Source organism: Lactuca saligna, chromosome 5 (genome assembly GCF_052625555.1).
Source record: "Lactuca saligna cultivar CGN05327 chromosome 5, ASM5262555v1, whole genome shotgun sequence".
Classification (NCBI taxonomy): Eukaryota; Viridiplantae; Streptophyta; class Magnoliopsida; order Asterales; family Asteraceae; genus Lactuca; species Lactuca saligna.
The window spans coordinates 270,800,912-270,821,448 of record NC_136421.1 but is presented as its reverse complement, the minus strand read 5'-3'; the positions used below and the strand labels follow the sequence as shown (position 1 = coordinate 270,821,448).

The window sequence follows — 20,537 nt, the reverse complement described above, 5'->3', positions numbered from 1 at the left end:
CACAAGATAGGACATTGGAAGAGAAGCTGCCCGGATTACCTGCAAGCGATCAAAGAAGGAAAGATCAAGCCATCTTTCGCAGGTATATACACAATCAAATCTAACAATTCTAATCATGCTATTTCTTGGGTTCTTGATACCGGTTGTGGTTATCACATTTGTTCTAATGTGCAGGGACTAAGAAGAAGTAGGGATGTAGAGCAAGGAAGGATCAATCTAATCATGGGGAACAGAAGATCATCGCCTGTGACCAAGATTGGAGTGTATTCTTTAGTGCTTAGGAATAGTTTGGTTTTAGATTTGAACAATTGTTGCTATTCGCCAGAAATGGCTAGAAACATCATTTCATTTCATGGTTTATATAGACAAGGATTTAGATTTTCTTTTAATAATGAAAATGGTTCTATTTTGGTTTATCTAAATGGTGTCTTTTACTTTGAAGCTATACCATGTAATGGAATATATGAAACTGTTATGATTGTTGATAACTTAGGAAATGATGTTTTGAATATTGATTCTTCCACTAGTATGGATAAAGCATCCTTGTGGCATTGTCGTCTTGGACGTGTCAACAAGAAACACATAGCACAACTCCAAAAGGATGGAGTGTTGGAGTCATTCGACCTTAGAGAAGATGACACATGCGAGTCTTGTTTGCTTGGAAAGATGACTAAGTCACCCTTCACGAGTACTTGTGAAAGGGGTGAGGGGCTATTGGACCTAATACATACCGATGTATGTGGACCCTTTAGATCAACCACGAAGGATGGGAACCGCTTCTATGTGACTTTTACCGATGACTATAGTAGATATGGGTATATCTACTTAATCAAGCAAAAGTCAGATACCTTTGAAAAGTTCAAAGAGTTCAAGAATGAAGTGGAGAAGCAATTGGGCAGGAAAATCAAGATGCTTCGATCCGATCGAGGAGGAGAGTACCTAAGTCTTGAATTCCACGATTATCTCAAGGAGTGTGGAATAGTTTCACAATTGACGCCTCCTAGGACACCGCAGTTGAATGGTGTGGCAGAAAGGCGTAATCGGACCTTATTAGATATGGTTCGCTCTATGATGAGTCGTGCTTCACTACCTATCTTCTTTTGGGGGTATGCCTTAGAGACTGCCGCCCATATCCTTAACCGAGTCCCTACTAAGAAGGTTGCCAAAACACCTCACGAGATGTGGACGGGGAAAGCTCCCTCGTTGGCACATATCAAGGTTTGGGGTTGCGAGGCTTTCGTAAGACGAGATACTCACGACAAGCTTGAACCTCGAAGTGAGCGATGTATTTTCATCGGCTACCCGCAAACATCCTTTGGATATCTCTTCTATAGACCGAAAGACAATGTTGTCTTTGTTGCGAGGAGAGGAGTTTTCCGAGAGCGAGAACTCATAAGCCAAGGAGACAGTGGGAGGCAAATCGAACTTGAAGAGATTCAAGAATCAATACATGAAGGAACCTCTACCGCTGGCATTCAACCCGAGGAGGAAACTCCGGTTGAACCGATTGACGAATCCTTACCTCTTAGACGTTCCGATAGAGTTAGAGTTCATCCCCAGTTTTATGGCTTTCATATTACTACCGAAGGGGACACGTATATTATTGATGGTACACTAGTAAATCTTGATGAACCTAATAGCTATAAGGAAGCCATGGCAGGCCCGGAGTCTGCGAAATGGAAAGAGGCAATGGATAGCGAGATCCAATCCATGTACGATGACCAAGTTTGGAATTTGGTTGATTATGTGCCCGAACGTAAGACCGTTGGGTGCAAATGGATCTTCAAAAAGAAGACCGACGTGGATGGGAACGTACACACATATAAGGTGCGATTGGTCGCGAAGGGCTTTACTCAAACTCCCGGAGTTGACTATGATGAGACCTTCTCGCCAGTTGCGAAGATTAAATCTATTAGAGTGATGCTAGCAATTGCCGCATTTCATGATTATGAGATTTGGCAAATGGATGTCAAGACCGCTTTCCTTAACGGAAAGTTGGCTGAGGATGTTTACATGGCTCAGCCAGAGGGGTTTGTGGATCCGAAGCATCCGAATAGAGTGTGTAAGCTTGAGAAGTCCATTTATGGACTTAAGCAAGCATCTCGCAGATGGAATCTTTGCTTCGATGAGAAAGTCAAAGAGTTTGGATTTGTACGAAACGAAGACGAATCTTGTGTATATGTCAAAGCCAGTGGGAGTATAGTAAGCTTCCTCGTTCTATATGTCGATGACATATTACTCACAGGAAACGACGTCCCGACTCTGCAGGAAGTCAAGTCCTGGCTCGGGAAGTGTTTCGCTATGAAGGACCTCGGAGAGGCTTCCTACATTTTGGGAATAAGGATAGTAAGAGAAAGAAGTAAGAGACTAATTGGACTTAGTCAGAATACTTACTTAGAGAAGGTACTAAAATGTTTTAGTATGGAAAACTCAAAGAAAGGAGAACTACCGATACAAGGAAATGCCAAGTTGAGTAAGACTCAAAGTCCGAGTACCGAAGCTGAGATAGCAGAAATGAGTCGAGTACCATACGCTTCCGCAGTTGGCTCAATCATGTACGCTATGACTTGTACTCGCCCTGATGTAGCCTTTGCTTTGAGCATGGTTAGCAGATATCAAGGGAACCCTGGCAAAGCACATTGGATTGCGGTGAAGAACATCCTTAAGTACCTTCGGAGGACGAAAGAATGGTTCTTAGTCCTTGGAGGGAGTGATGACTTGAAGGTGCGAGGGTATAGTGATGCCAGCTTTCAGACTGACAGGGACAACTATCGTTCGCAGTCGGGCTGGGTCTTTACCCTAAATGGAGGAGCAGTGACATGGAAGAGTTCCAAGCAGGAAACCGTAGCTGATTCAACGTGCGAATCAGAGTACATCGCAGTGAGTGAAGCGTCGAAGGAGGCAATATGGCTAAAGAACTTCATTGGTGATCTTGGAGTTGTGCCGGCCATAAAGGAGCCCATGGAGATTTTCTGTGATAACGAAGGTGCGGTTGCCTTGACCAAGGAACCGAGGGATCATGGTAGATCTCGACATATCGACAGAAAATATCACTTCATTAGACATCGTGTAGAAGAAGGACAACTCGTAGTGAAGAGGATATCATCAGAAGATAACCCAGCAGATCCACTTACGAAGGGACTGAGTAGGGTTAAGCACTTGCAGCATGCTAGGAGTATTGGGTTGAAGGATGATATTAGTATAGATTAGATAGTATTAGAAACGTATAATAGATAAATGTAATTAACATTTGATGATTAAATAAAGGAGTTTTATTTATGAGTAAAGTTACTATCACATGTTAATTGTTTAACTATTGTTTCACTTTGCATGTTTTGACTTCCAGAATAATTAAGGTTATTAAGAATAATAGAAATTGTTCAAATGGTCCACAATCCTTCATATGTTGGGAGTAGATATGAATGAAGATTGTCATGAATTAGTGTGTAGAATGTCTAAATGGTGTTAGACATAGCAAGGGTTGCTGCAACGTTCATGAGTGCTTATGAACTGGTTTTGAGCATTGGAATAAACCCGCGCTTGCTGGAATCACCTTATGGAATACGATATAAAAGGTGATCGCAAGACGATAATATCATATAGTCTTAAAACCTAGATATATGGTTTATTATTTGTTAATTGATTGTACATTGATAATGCGAAAACGCATCAGTAACTCGTTGTTATAAAACGCATTGTTGTGTATAGTTGGTTAATGAATAAGTAAATGCATATAAGTCGAAGTTTATATGTAACTTTTATCTAAGAAGGTAAAAGCAATATCTCGGCCGCTCGATGATTTGATTTGACTTATGTGTCGGGCCCGGTCAGAACTGAATTGATGTGTTTGATTAAGTTCTATGTCAAATAAATCAGAGATCGAGAAATCTAAATGCTTGACTAACCATTCCATAGGATTGTCAGCATGATATCTAACAGAGGACTATAAGATCCCTTATCTAAAGGACAAGATTGATTAGATCAGAGTTGACAGCGTCTTTGAGAGCTACGATTGCGAACCGAATTGTACTTGTATAGTTACTAGACTTATCCAAGTGGGAGACTATTGGAATAGTGTCTAAGGCTGCAACTATATTAGGCAAGTATTTGATCCGGTTGTGCATGGTCCTTTTGGGTTGCCTTCACCATAGCAACTTGATGGATGATTTGTTAAGAGAGAGTAAATAATATATGGTTATTTGATTAATATAAGTCATAGATTAATTGGAATTAATTTGGTGACTTAAAGAGATTAATTAAATAAAGGGGTATAAACTGTCAATTGTTTGATAGTTAAACTTTAGACTATAAATCCATTGGGATATGCTTTGGACGAATTCTATGAGATATAGGATAGCTAAAATCGTCCAAAGGCTTATCTATGGAATGGATTTGGATAGCCTTAAGAGAAGATTATCCAATTAGGGTTTAGGTCGTAACCCTTAAGGAGTCTACAAGTATAAATAGACCCTAGGGGTGAGGGAATTCGACACACCATCTAAAGTAGAGATACTCTGGCCGAATTCCTCCCCTCTCCTCTCTCCTAAATCATCTTGCTTGCTATTGGTGTTTGTAAGCCATTAGAGGAGTGACATTTGTGACTCTAGAAGCTCCAATACAACAAGATCAACAAGGAACTCAAAGGTATGATTCTAGATTTGTTTCAATGTTGTTATTTAACCTAATTAGCCATTAGAAGTCTTGGATTCAAAGCATGTTTAATTAGAAAGCCTAGATCCAAGCATTAGGGTTTTGTATGCGAACATAGGAAAGTTCTTATGGATAAAACCCATCATATATGACTATATTCTTGATCTAATTAAAGATAATTATCAATTAACAAGATAATTGTTTCCTTATAAGATAATTGATTAATTATTTTGAGTAAATTGATAAATTGTTTTGCAAGAAATCATTAAACAAATCAAATATGGATAATTATGTAACTAAATGTTAGTTTAGATTATTTGTTGTTTGATCCTTGTTGTTATGAAAAGTTTCATATTTTCCCCTTTAGGTTTTATAGTTTAAATTTGAACCCAAAAGTTTTGAAGTTTTGAAATTTAAATAGTTAAAACCCTAATGTTTTGAAATGTTTCAAAACTTGCCATCAAGTTTTGGAATTTAAAAGTTGATTAAAAGTTTAATTAAGAATGTTAAATTCTAAAACCCTAATAATGTTTTGAAAAGTTCAAATCACACCCTTATGGTTTTATTAATTAATTAAGGATTATAATTAAAAGAGATTTAATAAATCCATAAAGGTTTAGGTTAACCATTTAATTGAATTAAAAGTGTAATTGTTAAAGTTAACCATATAGTATTTTAAAAGTATAAAATACACCCTATACTATATATAACATTAAAAGTCTAACATTATATATATGTATGAGTAAAAGTCAGTCTTACCGTTAGTAGGCCTCATTCACGAAGCTGGTCTATAAGGGGTGTTTAAGGAAATTGCCTATAAAATGGCGATTGAATGGGTATCCACTCTTACCCACCGCACTCTTGACTAGTGGAGGGTCGTTAGCCGAACGGGTAGGATAGGACAAAACCTTCCATTATAAGTATAATGAAATACCAAGTAACTAAATGTTTTTTAAAATTCCCAATCTTAGTTACTTAGGCAAAGTGAATTGATGCAATTCCATGAAATTACACTTTGTGCCCTTGCGAAGACGTTAGTGGAGCGTGTGTGGTTTACCGGCACACTAAATGGTTCTAAGCAAAGGTAGCAAAGGGTGACTCAATGTTTTTCATAGTTCGGTGGAGCGTGTGTGGTTTACCGGCACATCGAATAGGTGATTGTAACATGTGAGGGCACCATGTAGTTTGCATGGTTATTCACACCCGCTTTGTGATCCTCGGCATCCCAGTGACAAACAAGAGGGGCATATCGAGCTTTAAACATGCCATTGAAATGTTCAATGAATCTAAAAGGATCTAGGAGTTTTCATAGATTTAAAAATTAAATTTCTTTTTCGTTTTTCATGGTGGAAATTAGTGAATCGTCATTCACTTACCTTCAAATGTTCTGCAATTTGGGTTACGGCATCCCTCTCCCGAGTTGTAGGATATTGTGTTGGGTCTTAGCCTTGGAATTTCATTTGGGTGATTTAACAAGGACTCAATCAATCAACTAACTTGAATTTTTTTTTCTCCCGATGTCAAAGTTCGACAACTATGGTCTTCTCAAATCCCGTGGAACAAGCATTCCACATGAAGATGATATTCCACGATTCGATCGAGGAACAAGACATCATGCTTCACTTCCTCCTCCTCCTCCAATTATTCTCCCTAACCCACAAGATTGTAAAATTGAAAGGTTCAATATCACTCAAGCCCTTTTGGCAAGTAAACATAAAGAGGGCAAGTCGGTGTGTGCACACGTCCTAGGGATGAAGTCACACATTGATAGGTTAAGAATGTTGGGATCCGTTGTCTGTGAAGAGATAGCTGTTGATTGGGTTCTTCAGTCACTTCCTAACTCATATAGTGAGTTCGTAAGAGAGTACTATATGATGAACTACGACATGACCCTTATAGATCTCACCTATATGCTTATTGTTGCTGAACTGCAATGATTTGGCGCAATAAAAAAGCAAAGTTGATTGGTGAATCTGCCTTCAAGACCTCTATGGATATAGACAATGGCAATGAAAGACATGCAATGATCGAAAAGTTAGATCATAAGAGAAAGGCGATGTCTGAGGTAGTTCCATGTGTTGTTCCAAAAGAGTCAGTTTGCTTTTATTGCCAATAGAGAAGGGGCATTGGAGACGAAGTTGCCCTATTTACCTAAGAGATCTAAGAGATGGGAGAGTCAAAAGTATGACTACGCTTTAGGTAAGAATCCACTATCTAACTCCATTAAGTTCCTATTCATTGATTCTTAATACATGATGTGATAAGATTACATTTGAATGTTTTGTAGGATCGGTGAAAAGAAAGGAAGCTTGATAAGAGAGCAAGATGAATCTAATCACAAGAGATGGATCTTGATCGCATGGACTTGAAGATTGGATTTTGAGCTTAGATAGTTATGATAAGAGTTGTTAGAAATTTTTCGTTTTTTACATAGTTTTCAATGGATTTTGCATTGTAAGGACAACTGTTTTTCCGCTGCTTTTAATAAATAAAATAAATTTTGGTTTGACTCATTTATTTGTTTACTTCCTTGCAATGAAATCGTTATGAAAATTGATGTTTGCATATTTCTACAATGAATGGATATGATTCTTAGTTATGTTATTTATGGAAATGTCAAGAATTTACCAAATAGGGAGAGTTTCTCATCGCCCAAGTTTCAATTGGACAGAAACTTGGAATCATGCAACGTGGATGCACGATGAATGAGAAATTTCGTATTTGGAAATTAGACTAATTCATTGACAAAGTGTCAAGTGAAGGACTAGGAGATCGAGTACACAAAGTTGTGTGTTGATCAAGTTCACCATAAGAGTAACAAAGATATTCGTCATGATTTACTAAAGGCTTAGTAAATATGATTACACTTACAAGATTAAGTGTAATTTTGAATTGATTAAAGGGTTTAGATCAATAGCAAAACGAATAAGAAGAATCAAGTAGGTAGAAAGATAAGAGTTTCTCCATTCTAAGAAGAAGGGAGAGTACCTTTTATGCTTTATGATAGGTCTTAATGATTAAGAACCATATCTCAATTGATCCTCTAAGTGAGTCTTAATACAATTGTATGTTTAAGAAGAGGAATCAAGGATTGAAGAAATGGTTAAATCAAGAAGTCTATCATACTTCGTTCCAATAACAAGTCTTAAAGTTAAGATTGTGATAATGAGTGAAAAGTATTAAAGGTTTATAACATTCATCAAATGTGGAATGTTGTGATGTCTTGAATAAGACAAAGACCAACTTGAACCAATTTATGAAGTGTTTTGATAAAAGCTACACTAACTCTCGAATACTTGTTTGTCAAGAAATGTTTTGATAAGAGAATCGTATATGTCAAGGAGTCAGTGGGAGTCTTAATAGTCTTGAAAAGTTTCAAGAACAAATCAAATAAACCTTATCGATCATCACTAGCACACGAGTTGAGGTTTACAACCTATCGTGAAGACATTATTTTGTTTCTGTGCCAATCCAATCGAATTAATTATGCATGTGAGTCCTATGAGTTCTCATTGAATGCATAAAAGGCAAGGACCTTGATCAATGGAAAGTACATTGATAGAAAAAGGTGAGCTGTTTAACTACTTGGAAAACGTGGTGGGCAGCTGTGCTACCATAAGGCAAGAAATCAAGATTAAGGAAGTTCGATCCATATGAGTTTGAATTTGTCGTAAACTTTGGTTTTAACAAATTCACATGGATAGGAACACATACACCGTTTAAATCTAAGTGTCATAAGATTTCCTCCTTCATGAAAATGATTGTGAGAAAATGCTTTCGCTAAGAAAGATTTTAAAAGATAGTGATTGTAAAATTGCATTCTCGAATTCGATCATGGTTACGGCATCCCTTTCCATAATTTGAATTGTGAGGTTTGGCAATTAGTCTTAATTGTTAAGACACACATATGAACTATCTAAGGCAAAGGTGTATAAGTTCAAGAAGCCTTGATAAAGATTATCAAAGCACTAAGTATTAGAAACATGAACTTAAGAAATTCAATAAGTATTGTTTTTCTGAAAGTTAAGATGTTTATGAATACATGTCGAAGCTAGTGGGAGCATAAGTGTTATGTTTTATAATAATCATCATGATAGTGGGAGCATAAATGTTATGATTGTATGATTATTAAGGCAAAGTTTTGCAAGTTGGCAATATTAATTATAGAAAAACAAGAGTTATACCTTGCAAAGTCGTAAGGGTTGTATAGTTGTTTTGCTATAATTAAGGGAGAGAATATTATGCTTCATTTCAAATCTAAAGGATTAGGTTGTGGAATGTTAATAAACTTAGTCAAGGGTACATAGTGTGTTCTTAAAATTTCGATTATGATTACGGCATTCCTCTTCACAATTCGAATTTTGAGAACATAGAAAATAAAACATTGTGCGTCGTGTCCCATACGCTTCGGGTATAGGATCGATTGCAAATGCTTTAATGTTTGACCATTCTAAAATTTTCCAAATGTCTGGCGCATTTAGAGGGAAAAGGGACTAGAATCGGTTTTGACTAAAATAATTAAACAACTATCAAAGGACAATCCAAAGTTCGACGAGGACCGGTCGCTTGTGAGTAGTTGGAAGTATAGTATTGGAAATGTTTCCATATTGGATGGACAATATCGACATCATTACGAATAGATAAGATTCTATTAAGAAATTAGTTGTCATATGGAAAATATGGAAGCGTGTCCATATTGGGAAGTAAATATTTAAAATCTATGATTAGATTATAAACCTTTATGCAAAAGGATGTTCAAAGGAATGTACTTTGAGTGAGAGACATCATATCTAAGGAATTGTCTTGTAACAATCTACGTTAGAGGACTTTGTAATATCATTGGCAATAGTCTTTGAGACTTTGGTGCAGTGACATTACAAAAGGATCGTTGCATAAAGTGTTAGAATCTAGTATATTCTATAAATAACAAGAATTTGATATTCTTACACTTAAGAAAATGGATTTGGAGTTGTAAAATGAGAATGATTGGAAATGTGTTCAATTTGTCTATTTCACAAAGTAAAAACCATAGGTAAACATTGTGTGCATGCTAGGAGCATGGGACAAGTGTAATAATTCAAGTATAAAGTTGATTACCCGAAACGACAAATAATGAGTAATCGATATGGTGATAAATAAAATGTGTTTTGTTTATACTCAAAGGTTTGAGGCCATATGGGATTAGTATTATTCTTGTGTTTCACTTTGCATGTTTTGACTTCCAGAATAATTGAGTTTATTAAGAATAATCGAATTATTCAAACGGGCCACAGTCGTTCAAATGTTGGAAGTAGATATGAATGAAGACTGTCGTGAATTGGTGTGTGGATTGTCTAGAAGAGTATTAGACATAAGCAAATGTTTGCTGCAACGTTCATGAGTGCTTATGAATATGATTTGAGCATTGGATTAAACCCATGCTCACTTGGATCACTATCTCGAGTGATTAGTGAGACGATAACATCTTATATTCTTGAAACCGAGATGTGTGAGTTGTATCTTGCTAATCGGTTGCACATTGATAATATGTAAACGCACTAGTAACTTGGTGTTATAAAACATATTGTTGTGTGTGATTTGGTTAGTGAGTGCAAGCAAGCATTGTATCAAAGTTTATCCGTTCCTTTTATTTAAAGAATAAAATCGATATCTTTGGGCCCCTCGATGGTTTAGTGATGACATACGTAAATGCTCGGCCGGGCTAGGGCTAATTTGATTTGTTCAATTAGTCTGTCATCATAAATCGGAAATCGAGATATATTACAAAGAGAATGATTTGAAATCATATCTCATACGATATCTAAAATGGAGGAATATATGATCCCTTATCTAAGGACACGCGTATCTGATATGATCAGAGTTGACAGCGGCTTTGGAAAGCTACGATTGCAGATCAGGATCTGAAGTCATACGCATAATAGTTGTTAGACTTATCCAAGTGGGAGACTGTTGGATTAGTGTCTAAGTCCATAACTATTTTGGTATGTACTTGACCCGATGGTGCATGGTCCTTTTGGGTTGCCTTCACCAAAGCAACTTGATAGGATGAATTATGGAGAGTAAGGATTAAATATGATTTATTAATGTATTATGAGAATAATATATTAGAGGAGAAATCATATTGTTTAATTAATATTAGTCAATAATTAATTGGTAATTAGTTTGTTACTAAAAGAGATTAATTAAACTTAAGGGACTGGAATTGTAATTATAGGATAATTGCAATTTGGGCCATGGATTGCCTTATATTAAAGGATGGACGAATTCTAATGGGAAACCCATAAGGAAATCGTCCATGGGCTTAATAAAAGGAGTCTATGGGTTTCTTAGGGCTTAAGCATCCAAATTAGGGTTTCCTTGTTAGATAACCCTAATAGCCCAACTATATAAAGAACCCTTAAGGCTCAAAAACGTGGTTAATGTTCTTGTAAGGGTTTACACACGTTTTGGCAGCCTCCAACCTCTCTCCTCTTCATCCTCTTGCTTATGGTGTTTGTGAACCATTAGAGGAGTGACACTTGTGACTCTAAGCCTTCCAAAGTCAATACAAGGAGATTTGGGATTGTTATTGCTACATAACAATCAAGGTATGATCTTAAACCTAATTACATGTTAATATGATTACTTGCATGCTAGAATTAGGGTTTATAGTCTTGGATTCAAAGCATGTACAATAGAGAAACCTAGATCCAAGCATTAGGGTTTGTATGAGCACATAGGATGTCTTATGACCAAAACCCATCACCAAGAACAGGGACCTACTACCATATTCAATACCCAACATAGATTGAAAACCACTGCACTGATAAACTCTACTGGACTCCCCACTAATACCACTACCATACGCCCTACTATACTCAAATAGGTGTAACGTGGTCCTCGACTATCTCAGTCCTAACTGACTATCTGCTCATGATAATCACTGCCTCGCGGCACACATGCTACCTGATACTCTGGAGGAAAATCATCATCAATGACAACTTGCAGGGTTTACCCCCAAACCCAAAACTTAAACATCATGCCTCTCATGTTTCGCACACGAACATAAATAACACCACTCAGGTCATAGAAGGTGACATCTCCTCTATCGATTGATTGCTCAACTCAGACCGAAATTCTCCCCTCCCTCTGAATCCTTACCAAAATACTATGAAAGTCTCTCAACCTCCCTCTCAAAGGACGCCTCTTCGAACTCAATCATAGCCCACAGGCCTAAAACCCATAGCATCCAATCTCTACCTCATCAATCGAGACCGGATAACCGGAGAACCATAAGCATCATTCACTACGAACCATGGTACCCATCCCATGACATCTCTTCTCAATATTCTCTGGTGTATGGTACCCGAACCATAGCATCAATCCTTCATCTGCTCCGATGTATGGTACTCGAACCATAACATCACTCCTCAATCTGTTCCGAGGTATGGTACTCAAACCATAACATCAATCCTCCACCTGCTTCGATGTATGGTACTCGAACCATAACATCACTCCCCAATACGCTCATTAGAAACTCCAGAATACCCCCTGTATCAAGTATGGATCCTCTTCTTTCAGTAGTACGGGCCCATACTACCTGCCACATCTACCCATACTTTCCACACGGACTATCCCAGAGCTCCTAAGTAGCTGCTCGACCTTCTCGATCCCCAATTCCATCGCGTGCTTGCTCTCCAGTGAAATTCTCTACTCTGCCAGCGCACTCATCTGGCTACGGATACTCCATAGGCTCTTCCTAGATTCTCACACTTCTCTGCCATCAGCTGCTGAAGAGCTCCTAATGACGCCAGCCATCTACCTCCTAAATATCGTCATATTCGCTTGGTAGCTGACTCCCATCATTGAGAGTTCCACAAAGCACGAAGCAAGCAGCATTCGAGCATCGAAGGATATATATAACTCACTCTCGGTGATAACTCCGCTTGCTCAGCTCATCCCCGAAAGTACCACCGAACTCTGCAACTCTTCCCCTCGCGGGTTTTAACTACTCCTTTGCTAAGTACCACGGTACTTATCTAGGTATCTCCCTTAGATTACTCTTCTACTCGAATCCCCTCAAGGATTCCAACTAAATATTCTCACTCATCACATACTCAAAAGCACATCGCATAAAACAGCAATCCCTAGGCTAAGGCATCACAAATCAGGCCACCATAGTCCTAAGATATGGAATACCTAGCCTGTCCCTAGCATGCAATAATATCTCATAAAGTGCATCATAAATATCTCATAACACAAAAGTAAGGGTATTTTGGGGATTCACCGTTCGGGCGCTGGCTGACCGTACACAACTTCCACTCTGCTTGTCTCCAAAACTTCTTTTTCTTTTTAGAAAATTTGTAGTTTTGGTTGTAAAATTTCTCAAATCCTCGGTTTGAGTTCAAATACGCCCGGAGGTGCATCCGAATCCATCAAACCAAGGCTCTGATATCAAATTGTAACACCGTAAATTTCAAAACAAAATTTTCAAATTTTTATAAAACATAATTCATTCAATATTCATAAAACAACCATTTTCAATCGTTCAATCCAAGTAATACAAAATCCCAAGATCTCAAAATCATAAATCCCGTGCGTGTGTACTGATCAAGTCGGCGCCTTCTCGCGGTCGTCACTAGTACCTGAAACAATTAACATCAAACACTGTAAGCACAAAGCTTAGTGAGTTCCCCAAAATACTACATATAACACATATTAGCCACTCAAGGCTATAACTCTATGGGTCCGTGCACCCAACTGTGAACCCTCAGGTCCTAACTCTGTGAACCTTACGGTTCTAACTCTATGAACCTTACGGTTCTAACTCTGTAAACATGCACAACATAAATCACATAGAAATAATGCAGTACAACACATAACATACATAGCATACAAATACTCTGTCACATAACTCTGGTTACCTACTCAAGGTAAAGTATAGTGAGAAGACTCACCTCGCGTATCTCGGAATCACTAGCGCTCGATCTCCCGAGCTATCGTCCTCCTACAACACAAGCATATCTCTACTTAATACCACCTTGATCCTGGCTGACTAACACTACAAAGTCAAACTAGTCAACTCTGGACAACGGTCAAAATCAACCCTTGACTGACTCTACTCGCCGAGTCACCCGTTGACTCGCCGAGTCCCCAAGCTCAGAACTTCCCTCAATCCGCGACCTGACTAGCCGAGTCACCCCGAGACTCGCTGAGTCCAACAACTCTGAGTCCACTCGCACCCAACTCACCGAGTCATCCCTTGACTCACCGATTCTCGACTCAACCAGAAAATATTGGGACTCTTCGACAAGACTCGCCGAGTCCAAGAACAGACTCGCCGAGTCTAAGGCTATCTTCAACCTACTCTCCGAGTTGTTCATCCAACTCGTCGAGTTCCAGCTCATCTTCAAGCAACTCGTCGAGTCCACCCTTGTGACTCGCCGAGTACCACCGGTCTGGATCCATACAGAAGCGTTTCAGGCCATGCAATTGATCCAAAACATAGATCTAGCCTCCTACAACCCATCCATCACGTAAAGTGGCAAACTTTACGTGAATCCAAAGAGATCTAGGCCTTATACACTTTAGATCTAGGGTTTGGGACATGATGGCTTCACTAAGCACTCAAACACAGGGACTTTAATGCACTCTAGACCTTCCCCATTCCAGATGTGAGGTAGCAACCTCAGATCTAACCTCCAAACTCCAAAACATACCAAGATAAGCTCCCATAAACCCCAAAATGATGAATCCATATGAGTAACAGCCCAAGAACAAGATACTACCTCAAAAGAACGCTCCAACTGCAATGAAACTCGAATCCAAGCAAAGCCCCTTGCTCCAAGCCTCCAAACTCCCAAGATTTCTTCAACAAATACCCTTCAAGCTCCCAAATGCACTTTAATACACACACACACACACGAATGCTAAGGGTTTCTGGACTTGAGGATGAGTAAAGAGGCTAGGGGAATGGATGTTAAGTTCTTTATATAGGGCTCAACCCCGAGAATTAGGGTTTTCTCCACTCAGCACCTACTCGCCAAGTCCATCTTTGGACTCGCCGAGTAGGCCACTTGACACGCGACCAAAGTCGCGACCCTACTCGCCGAGTCCATCCATGGACTCGCCGAGTTGCCTTTCAAGATTTACACTTTTAGCCCTTCAACTCTACTCTTGATATTTCGGGGTGTTACATTCAATGAGTTTTTTTTTTTTTTTTTTTTTTTTTTTTTTAAATAACTTATTAACATGCATTTTTTTACTTGATTATTATTTCCATTGAAGTAGATAACTTTTTTTACTTTTTTTTTTATTTTGACCACTCTATATATTAAGTGGTCAATTTATTTTCACAACTTGTACATTTAACCTTTTATATTTCAATCATATTTCAATTTACCTCTTTAATTATAATTTAGTTTTAAGTATTTTTTTTATTTCTTTACTAATTAATTATTCCTATTAACTATTTAATAAATTTTATTTATAAATATAACTTTTATGACGATAATATAATAATTTCAATGTTTTTATTTTATTTTTTAACTATAACATAATTTTTTTTTCATATTTTATGTGTATAAATAATGAATCGATATATTTGTATTAATATATTCATATTAAAATATTATTTTTGTTTCGAAATAGACTAATTAAATAAGGAAGTTTTATAACACATTTTAGAAAAATGAGGGTAAAGTAGTTACATTTATGAAAAAAAAAACTATGTAAATAATTTTAATTATTTGAGTATTTATTTATTTAGAAATCGGGATCAAAAGAATGATGATATGTAGCTTGTTTTAAGTTATAGAATAGTATAAGTAGATGCTCTAAATTGTACTAATATTTGATATATAGAATGAATAAAGAACAAATTGACAGTGAAATGCAATTTTGGTGGCAGGAACTTACCTAAACACTTACATCGTGCACGTTTTTTAACTTCATAAAAATTGTGGACTTTGGGTCAAATATCCAACATTTCCTAAATAAGCCAAGCAATGTATTTACATCTTGTCTTGGGATACTATTATCTAATAATAATAAAAATAAGCCAAGCAATGTATTTACATCTTGTCTTGGGATACTATTATCTAATAATAATAAAAACAACATGAAAATATGTAATAATCTTTGTAGGCCCAAAAGTTATTCTATGCAAGATTTGTAGGACTAAATGGTTGAATAGGTCAAGTCTTGTTAACCTGTATCCAAGTTCCCATATGATACAAATGATGGTACATTGTAACTAGTCAAATAGTGATTGATTCGTGAATGAACTATAGAAGTGGTGCTCCAATCTCATCAATTGTAATAGTAAACCAAAATTTAACTATATTTGCTTTAAATGATCATAATATCATATATTATGATTTTTTAAGTTTTTTGCCAAGGATATTTGATAATTTGTTTAAGAGATTATGAGTAATGTAAATTTAATATTACTTTGTTTATTTACAACTTTTTACATTGTGATCCTAGTATCATTTCTCTTGTGGTGCTTATATTTAGTTTAGTAGATTTTAATTTGTATGATTAATTTGTATTTCGTAATTATCATATAATATATTAATTATATATGTAACCACTATATTATTTACAAAATAACATCCATTAGTATATGAAAATAAATATGGTCCATTTTTTTTTTAAAATATTATGGTTTTATGATAATATAATTTTTAAAATTGTATTTTTCTAAGGATTTTGAACTTGAACTAGAAAAAAAACAAACGTTATAATATAAGATTCTATTTTTTGGAAATTATTATTTATAGTATCATACTTTATAAAATGACATCTTTTTGAGGATTTCAAATATAGAGTGAAATTTTAAAAAATATATTTTTTTATATAAAATTGTGTTTTCTGAAAACTATAATTTATAGCATTTTACAATGTAAAATAATCTTTGTTTTTCAAGATTTCGAACATCGACTGGAAAATAAATAAAAATTTTCCTTATATAATATTCTCCTTTCCGGGACTGTTATTTATGTACTAAAAAATTAATAATATTTTTAAAATTTATCAACCATATAATACACGATTATAACCTAGTATTTAACTAAAACAAAGTTTTAATTGTAATTTACATATACAAGAAATATAATTCCGATCAAGTTTTTTTGATGGCTTATATCTTTTAATGATCATATCAACTTGATTTTTAACATCAATTGAAGTATCGGTTTTTATATTTTTTTTTTATTAATAATGATAATTTTCTCTTTACAAAAATACATGGGTTGTGCTAAATGAGGGAAGAGACGAACAGCAGAAAAATATAATTTTTATTAATATTTAACCAAAATCATGCTTATGGATTTTTATTTTTCTTAAAACATCGTTAAAATACTGATTTTGATCTTAAAATCTTATAATTTTATGATTCTATAAGTCAAAAACGATTCAGATCTCACCTCATTCGTTTATTATATAGTTAAGTCTCAAAAATTTGTATATTCAAGTTAAAAACGCATGTTGCAAAAAATGTTGTAAAACATCACTCTTTCATAAATACATCTTGAATTAGAGACGAATTAGACACAACACACCCTTAATAATATCTTTGTGATCTTTTATCTTTAATTGTACATGATTAAGCTATTTTTTGTTTTTTTTCTAATTAAGATGTTTTCCTCTTAATCTTTATGATTTATAGCAAAGAAAATCATGGTTCATGCTTAAACAGTTAAAGTTGATTCCGTTATCGACATCATGAGAGCAAATTTAAATATAAGTTTATTTTGATAGGATCTTTCGATCCCGATGCAATTTTACGATAATGATCTTGCAAAAGCAAAACGATCTTAAGTAAGATGCCGAGCAAAACGATCTTGAAAACCTTGTGAAAAATGATATTGTTTTAATTTGTAATTATCCGGATCCAACATAGATAATTTTCAAAGAAACCAAAATCCCTTTTATTAATCTACACTTGAAAGTCAGGCATAGAGAAGCATATCAACTACTTGTCTCATTGAGGGTCTTGCCTCTCTGTCTTCCTCAACACACTGTAATGCAATTTTAACAAGATTCTCCATCACAGTCTCATCGTATTGGTCCCTTATCCAAGGATCCACAATCTCATCAAACCCATCAATCCTATCTCTCACCCTATCAATTAGGGCACGCTTAATCTCGTCATTTTCATTCATGCTTGCTGGACTTCTTCCTGTTATCATCTCCATTATCACCACCCCATAGCTAAACACATCAACTTTTGAGGTAATCGGAAGGTTTAAAACCCATTCAGGAGCCATATAACCTCGAGTCCCTCGTATCATGGAGAAGTTCCATTGGCCGATACCACTTCTTCTGTCCAACAATGTGGAAAAACCAAAATCTGCAACTTTAGGGTTGTAATTCGCATCCAACAATATGTTATGGGGTTTCACATCGCAATGTAGGACCCACTCCAAGCATTCTTCATGTAAGTAAGCTAACCCTTTTGCAATGCCTTTCGCTATATCAAACCTAGTCGCCCAATCAAGTTTATGATCAGAGCTTAAATTTTCAGCCAATGATCCTTTCTCCATATACTCATATACAACAAGCCTATGCTTTCCTTCAGCGCAATAACCCCATGTCTGTATCAAGTTCATGTGATTCAGCCTCCCAATCGTGCTTATTTCAGCTTGAAACTCAGCTTCTCCTTGGCGATTAGTGTTCGTGATCCTCTTAATTGCTGCGATCCTGTTGTCTGCTAACCTGCCTTTATACACGATGGAAGCACCACCTCTCCCAATCTCTTCACTGAAATTGCGTGATGCCTTCTTCAACTCGCTGTATGTGAATCTTCGAAACTCTATAGCAGCTAGAAAATAAGTTTGCTCAGTTGTGGTTGTGGATGAGTGTTTACTGCTACGATACCAGAATATCACAACACAAACGATCTCAATGAACCCTAACATGCATCCGAATAATAGCATGAATTCAAGCGACTTCGAAGTCATATCATATTTTGTCTTGTAAGTCCTCATTATGGGAACGAGCACAGGGTGTGAACAACTGAAACTTGATTGGATGATGGGTTTCTGATTAAAAGATGATACTAATCTCTTTGGTAGTTTGATATACATCAAAGCCTTGATTCCTCCCATTTGATATCCGTTATGCAAAGAAGCTTTTATGTAGCAATAGGGGATGCCTTTCGTCCATCCGAATTGGAACCCCCTGCAATTGTAATCCTTTAAGCAATCCTTCTTGCAAGCATCAAGAGTGCAGTTGATGATCAATCGAAGATCATAGCCATAGAATTCTACATGACGAAGCTCAACGAAATCATCACACCCATTTTGCGTGCATGGCTGGAATTCAGATTCACACCCATAACTCCATTCTTGAGAATCCACCATGTTGTATCCATGTAAACAAGCGCATCTCCTTCCTAAATCTGGAGAATAAGAACAGAGACTGTTTGGACCACAAGAACCATGAATCTGGCAAGGGTTAGAAAATGCTTGCCATTGAACTTCCCATTTCAATCTTCTTTCATCGAAACTGTAAACTCTTAAGTTGCCATCTGTGTCGATCTTCATAAATCTTTGCGCTCTCATTCCAAAATCAGCAGATCTGAAACGAAAACCATCAGATGAGTTGAATTCACCATCGGAATCGAGGCTTGCTCTTTGCATATCCACATACGGGAATCTCCCAGCTTCCAAAGTTCCTAAACTCGGATGAGGCCAGAAAACAGTAGTTGTTTGTGGGCCATCATAAAGAAGTCGAAGAATGCTATCGTTATCAAAAAAGAGCTTATAGAACCCTGAAGAGTAATTAGTGAAACTTCTTGAAGAAACAAGTTGGGTTTTCTTAGTGAAGAATTGATTTGGAAGAAGGGTATCTGTGGGATGATCAAAGCTTTGCCAAAGAGGGTTTTCTTCTCCTCCATTGAGCACTAGGTTACCCGTGCTATGGAGTTGCAGTTGCAGTAAAGAAGATGTTGACTTCGTCTGTGTTGACCAAATGAAGTTTCGATTATCACCAGCATCTGTCAAAGCAAGATTCCCATCTTCCGATATGAACAGCGTCGAGTGTTTTCCGTTTACGGGTGCATCTCGGTTAGCCATCCAGACCACTGTACGACTCCGGGATGTGGGTTGCTCTGAGAACCAGACAGCAAAGCCATAAGCATTCTCTCCGACTTGATGGAAACCGGCGGTGAAAATTCCGTTGGGTGAAACTAAAATGTCATCGTCGTTATCAACAGATAGAGATGATCCTTTAGTTAAGAAAGAAGAAGATGATGACGATGATGATATTGGTATGTGGGATAGTATTGATATTGTAAGAACAAGAAGATGATAAAAAGGTACAGCCATGATTTCAGCTGTTAGAATAGGTACAAGCACGTGTTCTAGCTTGATAAATTTTCACAAAGATGTTGGGTTTTTATAGTGTAAAGCCGAAGGGTTCGGGGGAAGATTTTTACGCGTAAAAGGTGACATGGCGGAAGTGTTTATGCGTGAACACCGCTCCATAGTACATAATCGTGGTGTGACTCAAGGATAGTTACGCATTCTTACGACCAATGGCATTGATTTGTAGCAAACGGTCACATATTGACCGATTTTGACCGTTGAAACGTAAAAGAAAAAAATAAAATAATAAATAAATTATATTTTTTAAACTTAAACAAAACAATACAAATACCAGCATTTTTATATCATTTCACACCACAAACCATTCAAACAGCTTCACATTCTCTCCTTTTTTTCGATCAAAATCAAATACCCAACCACTCCAATCATTCCAACAATCTCAACACTACAAATAACAACCTTTATTTATCAACATTACATTTCAACCAAACTACTTCTAATAACAAATACTACAACAATTCAATGAACCTCACTTCCAAGGTTTTCAACAATTTCAACCTCAACAATTCCAATTAC

The 20,537-nt window shown here is 36.6% G+C and overlaps 1 protein-coding gene across 1 annotated transcript; it reads right to left on the bottom strand.

Annotated features, from left to right (window-relative positions):
- Window positions 1–17,364: 17,364 nt before the first annotated feature.
- Window positions 17,365–19,993, bottom strand: LOC145047811 (putative receptor protein kinase ZmPK1). The gene has a single exon (XM_078996174.1). The coding sequence runs from the start codon at window positions 19,959–19,961 to the stop codon at window positions 17,583–17,585; it is 2,379 nt and encodes a 792-aa protein (XP_078852300.1). The 5' UTR covers window positions 19,962–19,993; the 3' UTR covers window positions 17,365–17,582.
- Window positions 19,994–20,537: the final 544 nt, after the last annotated feature.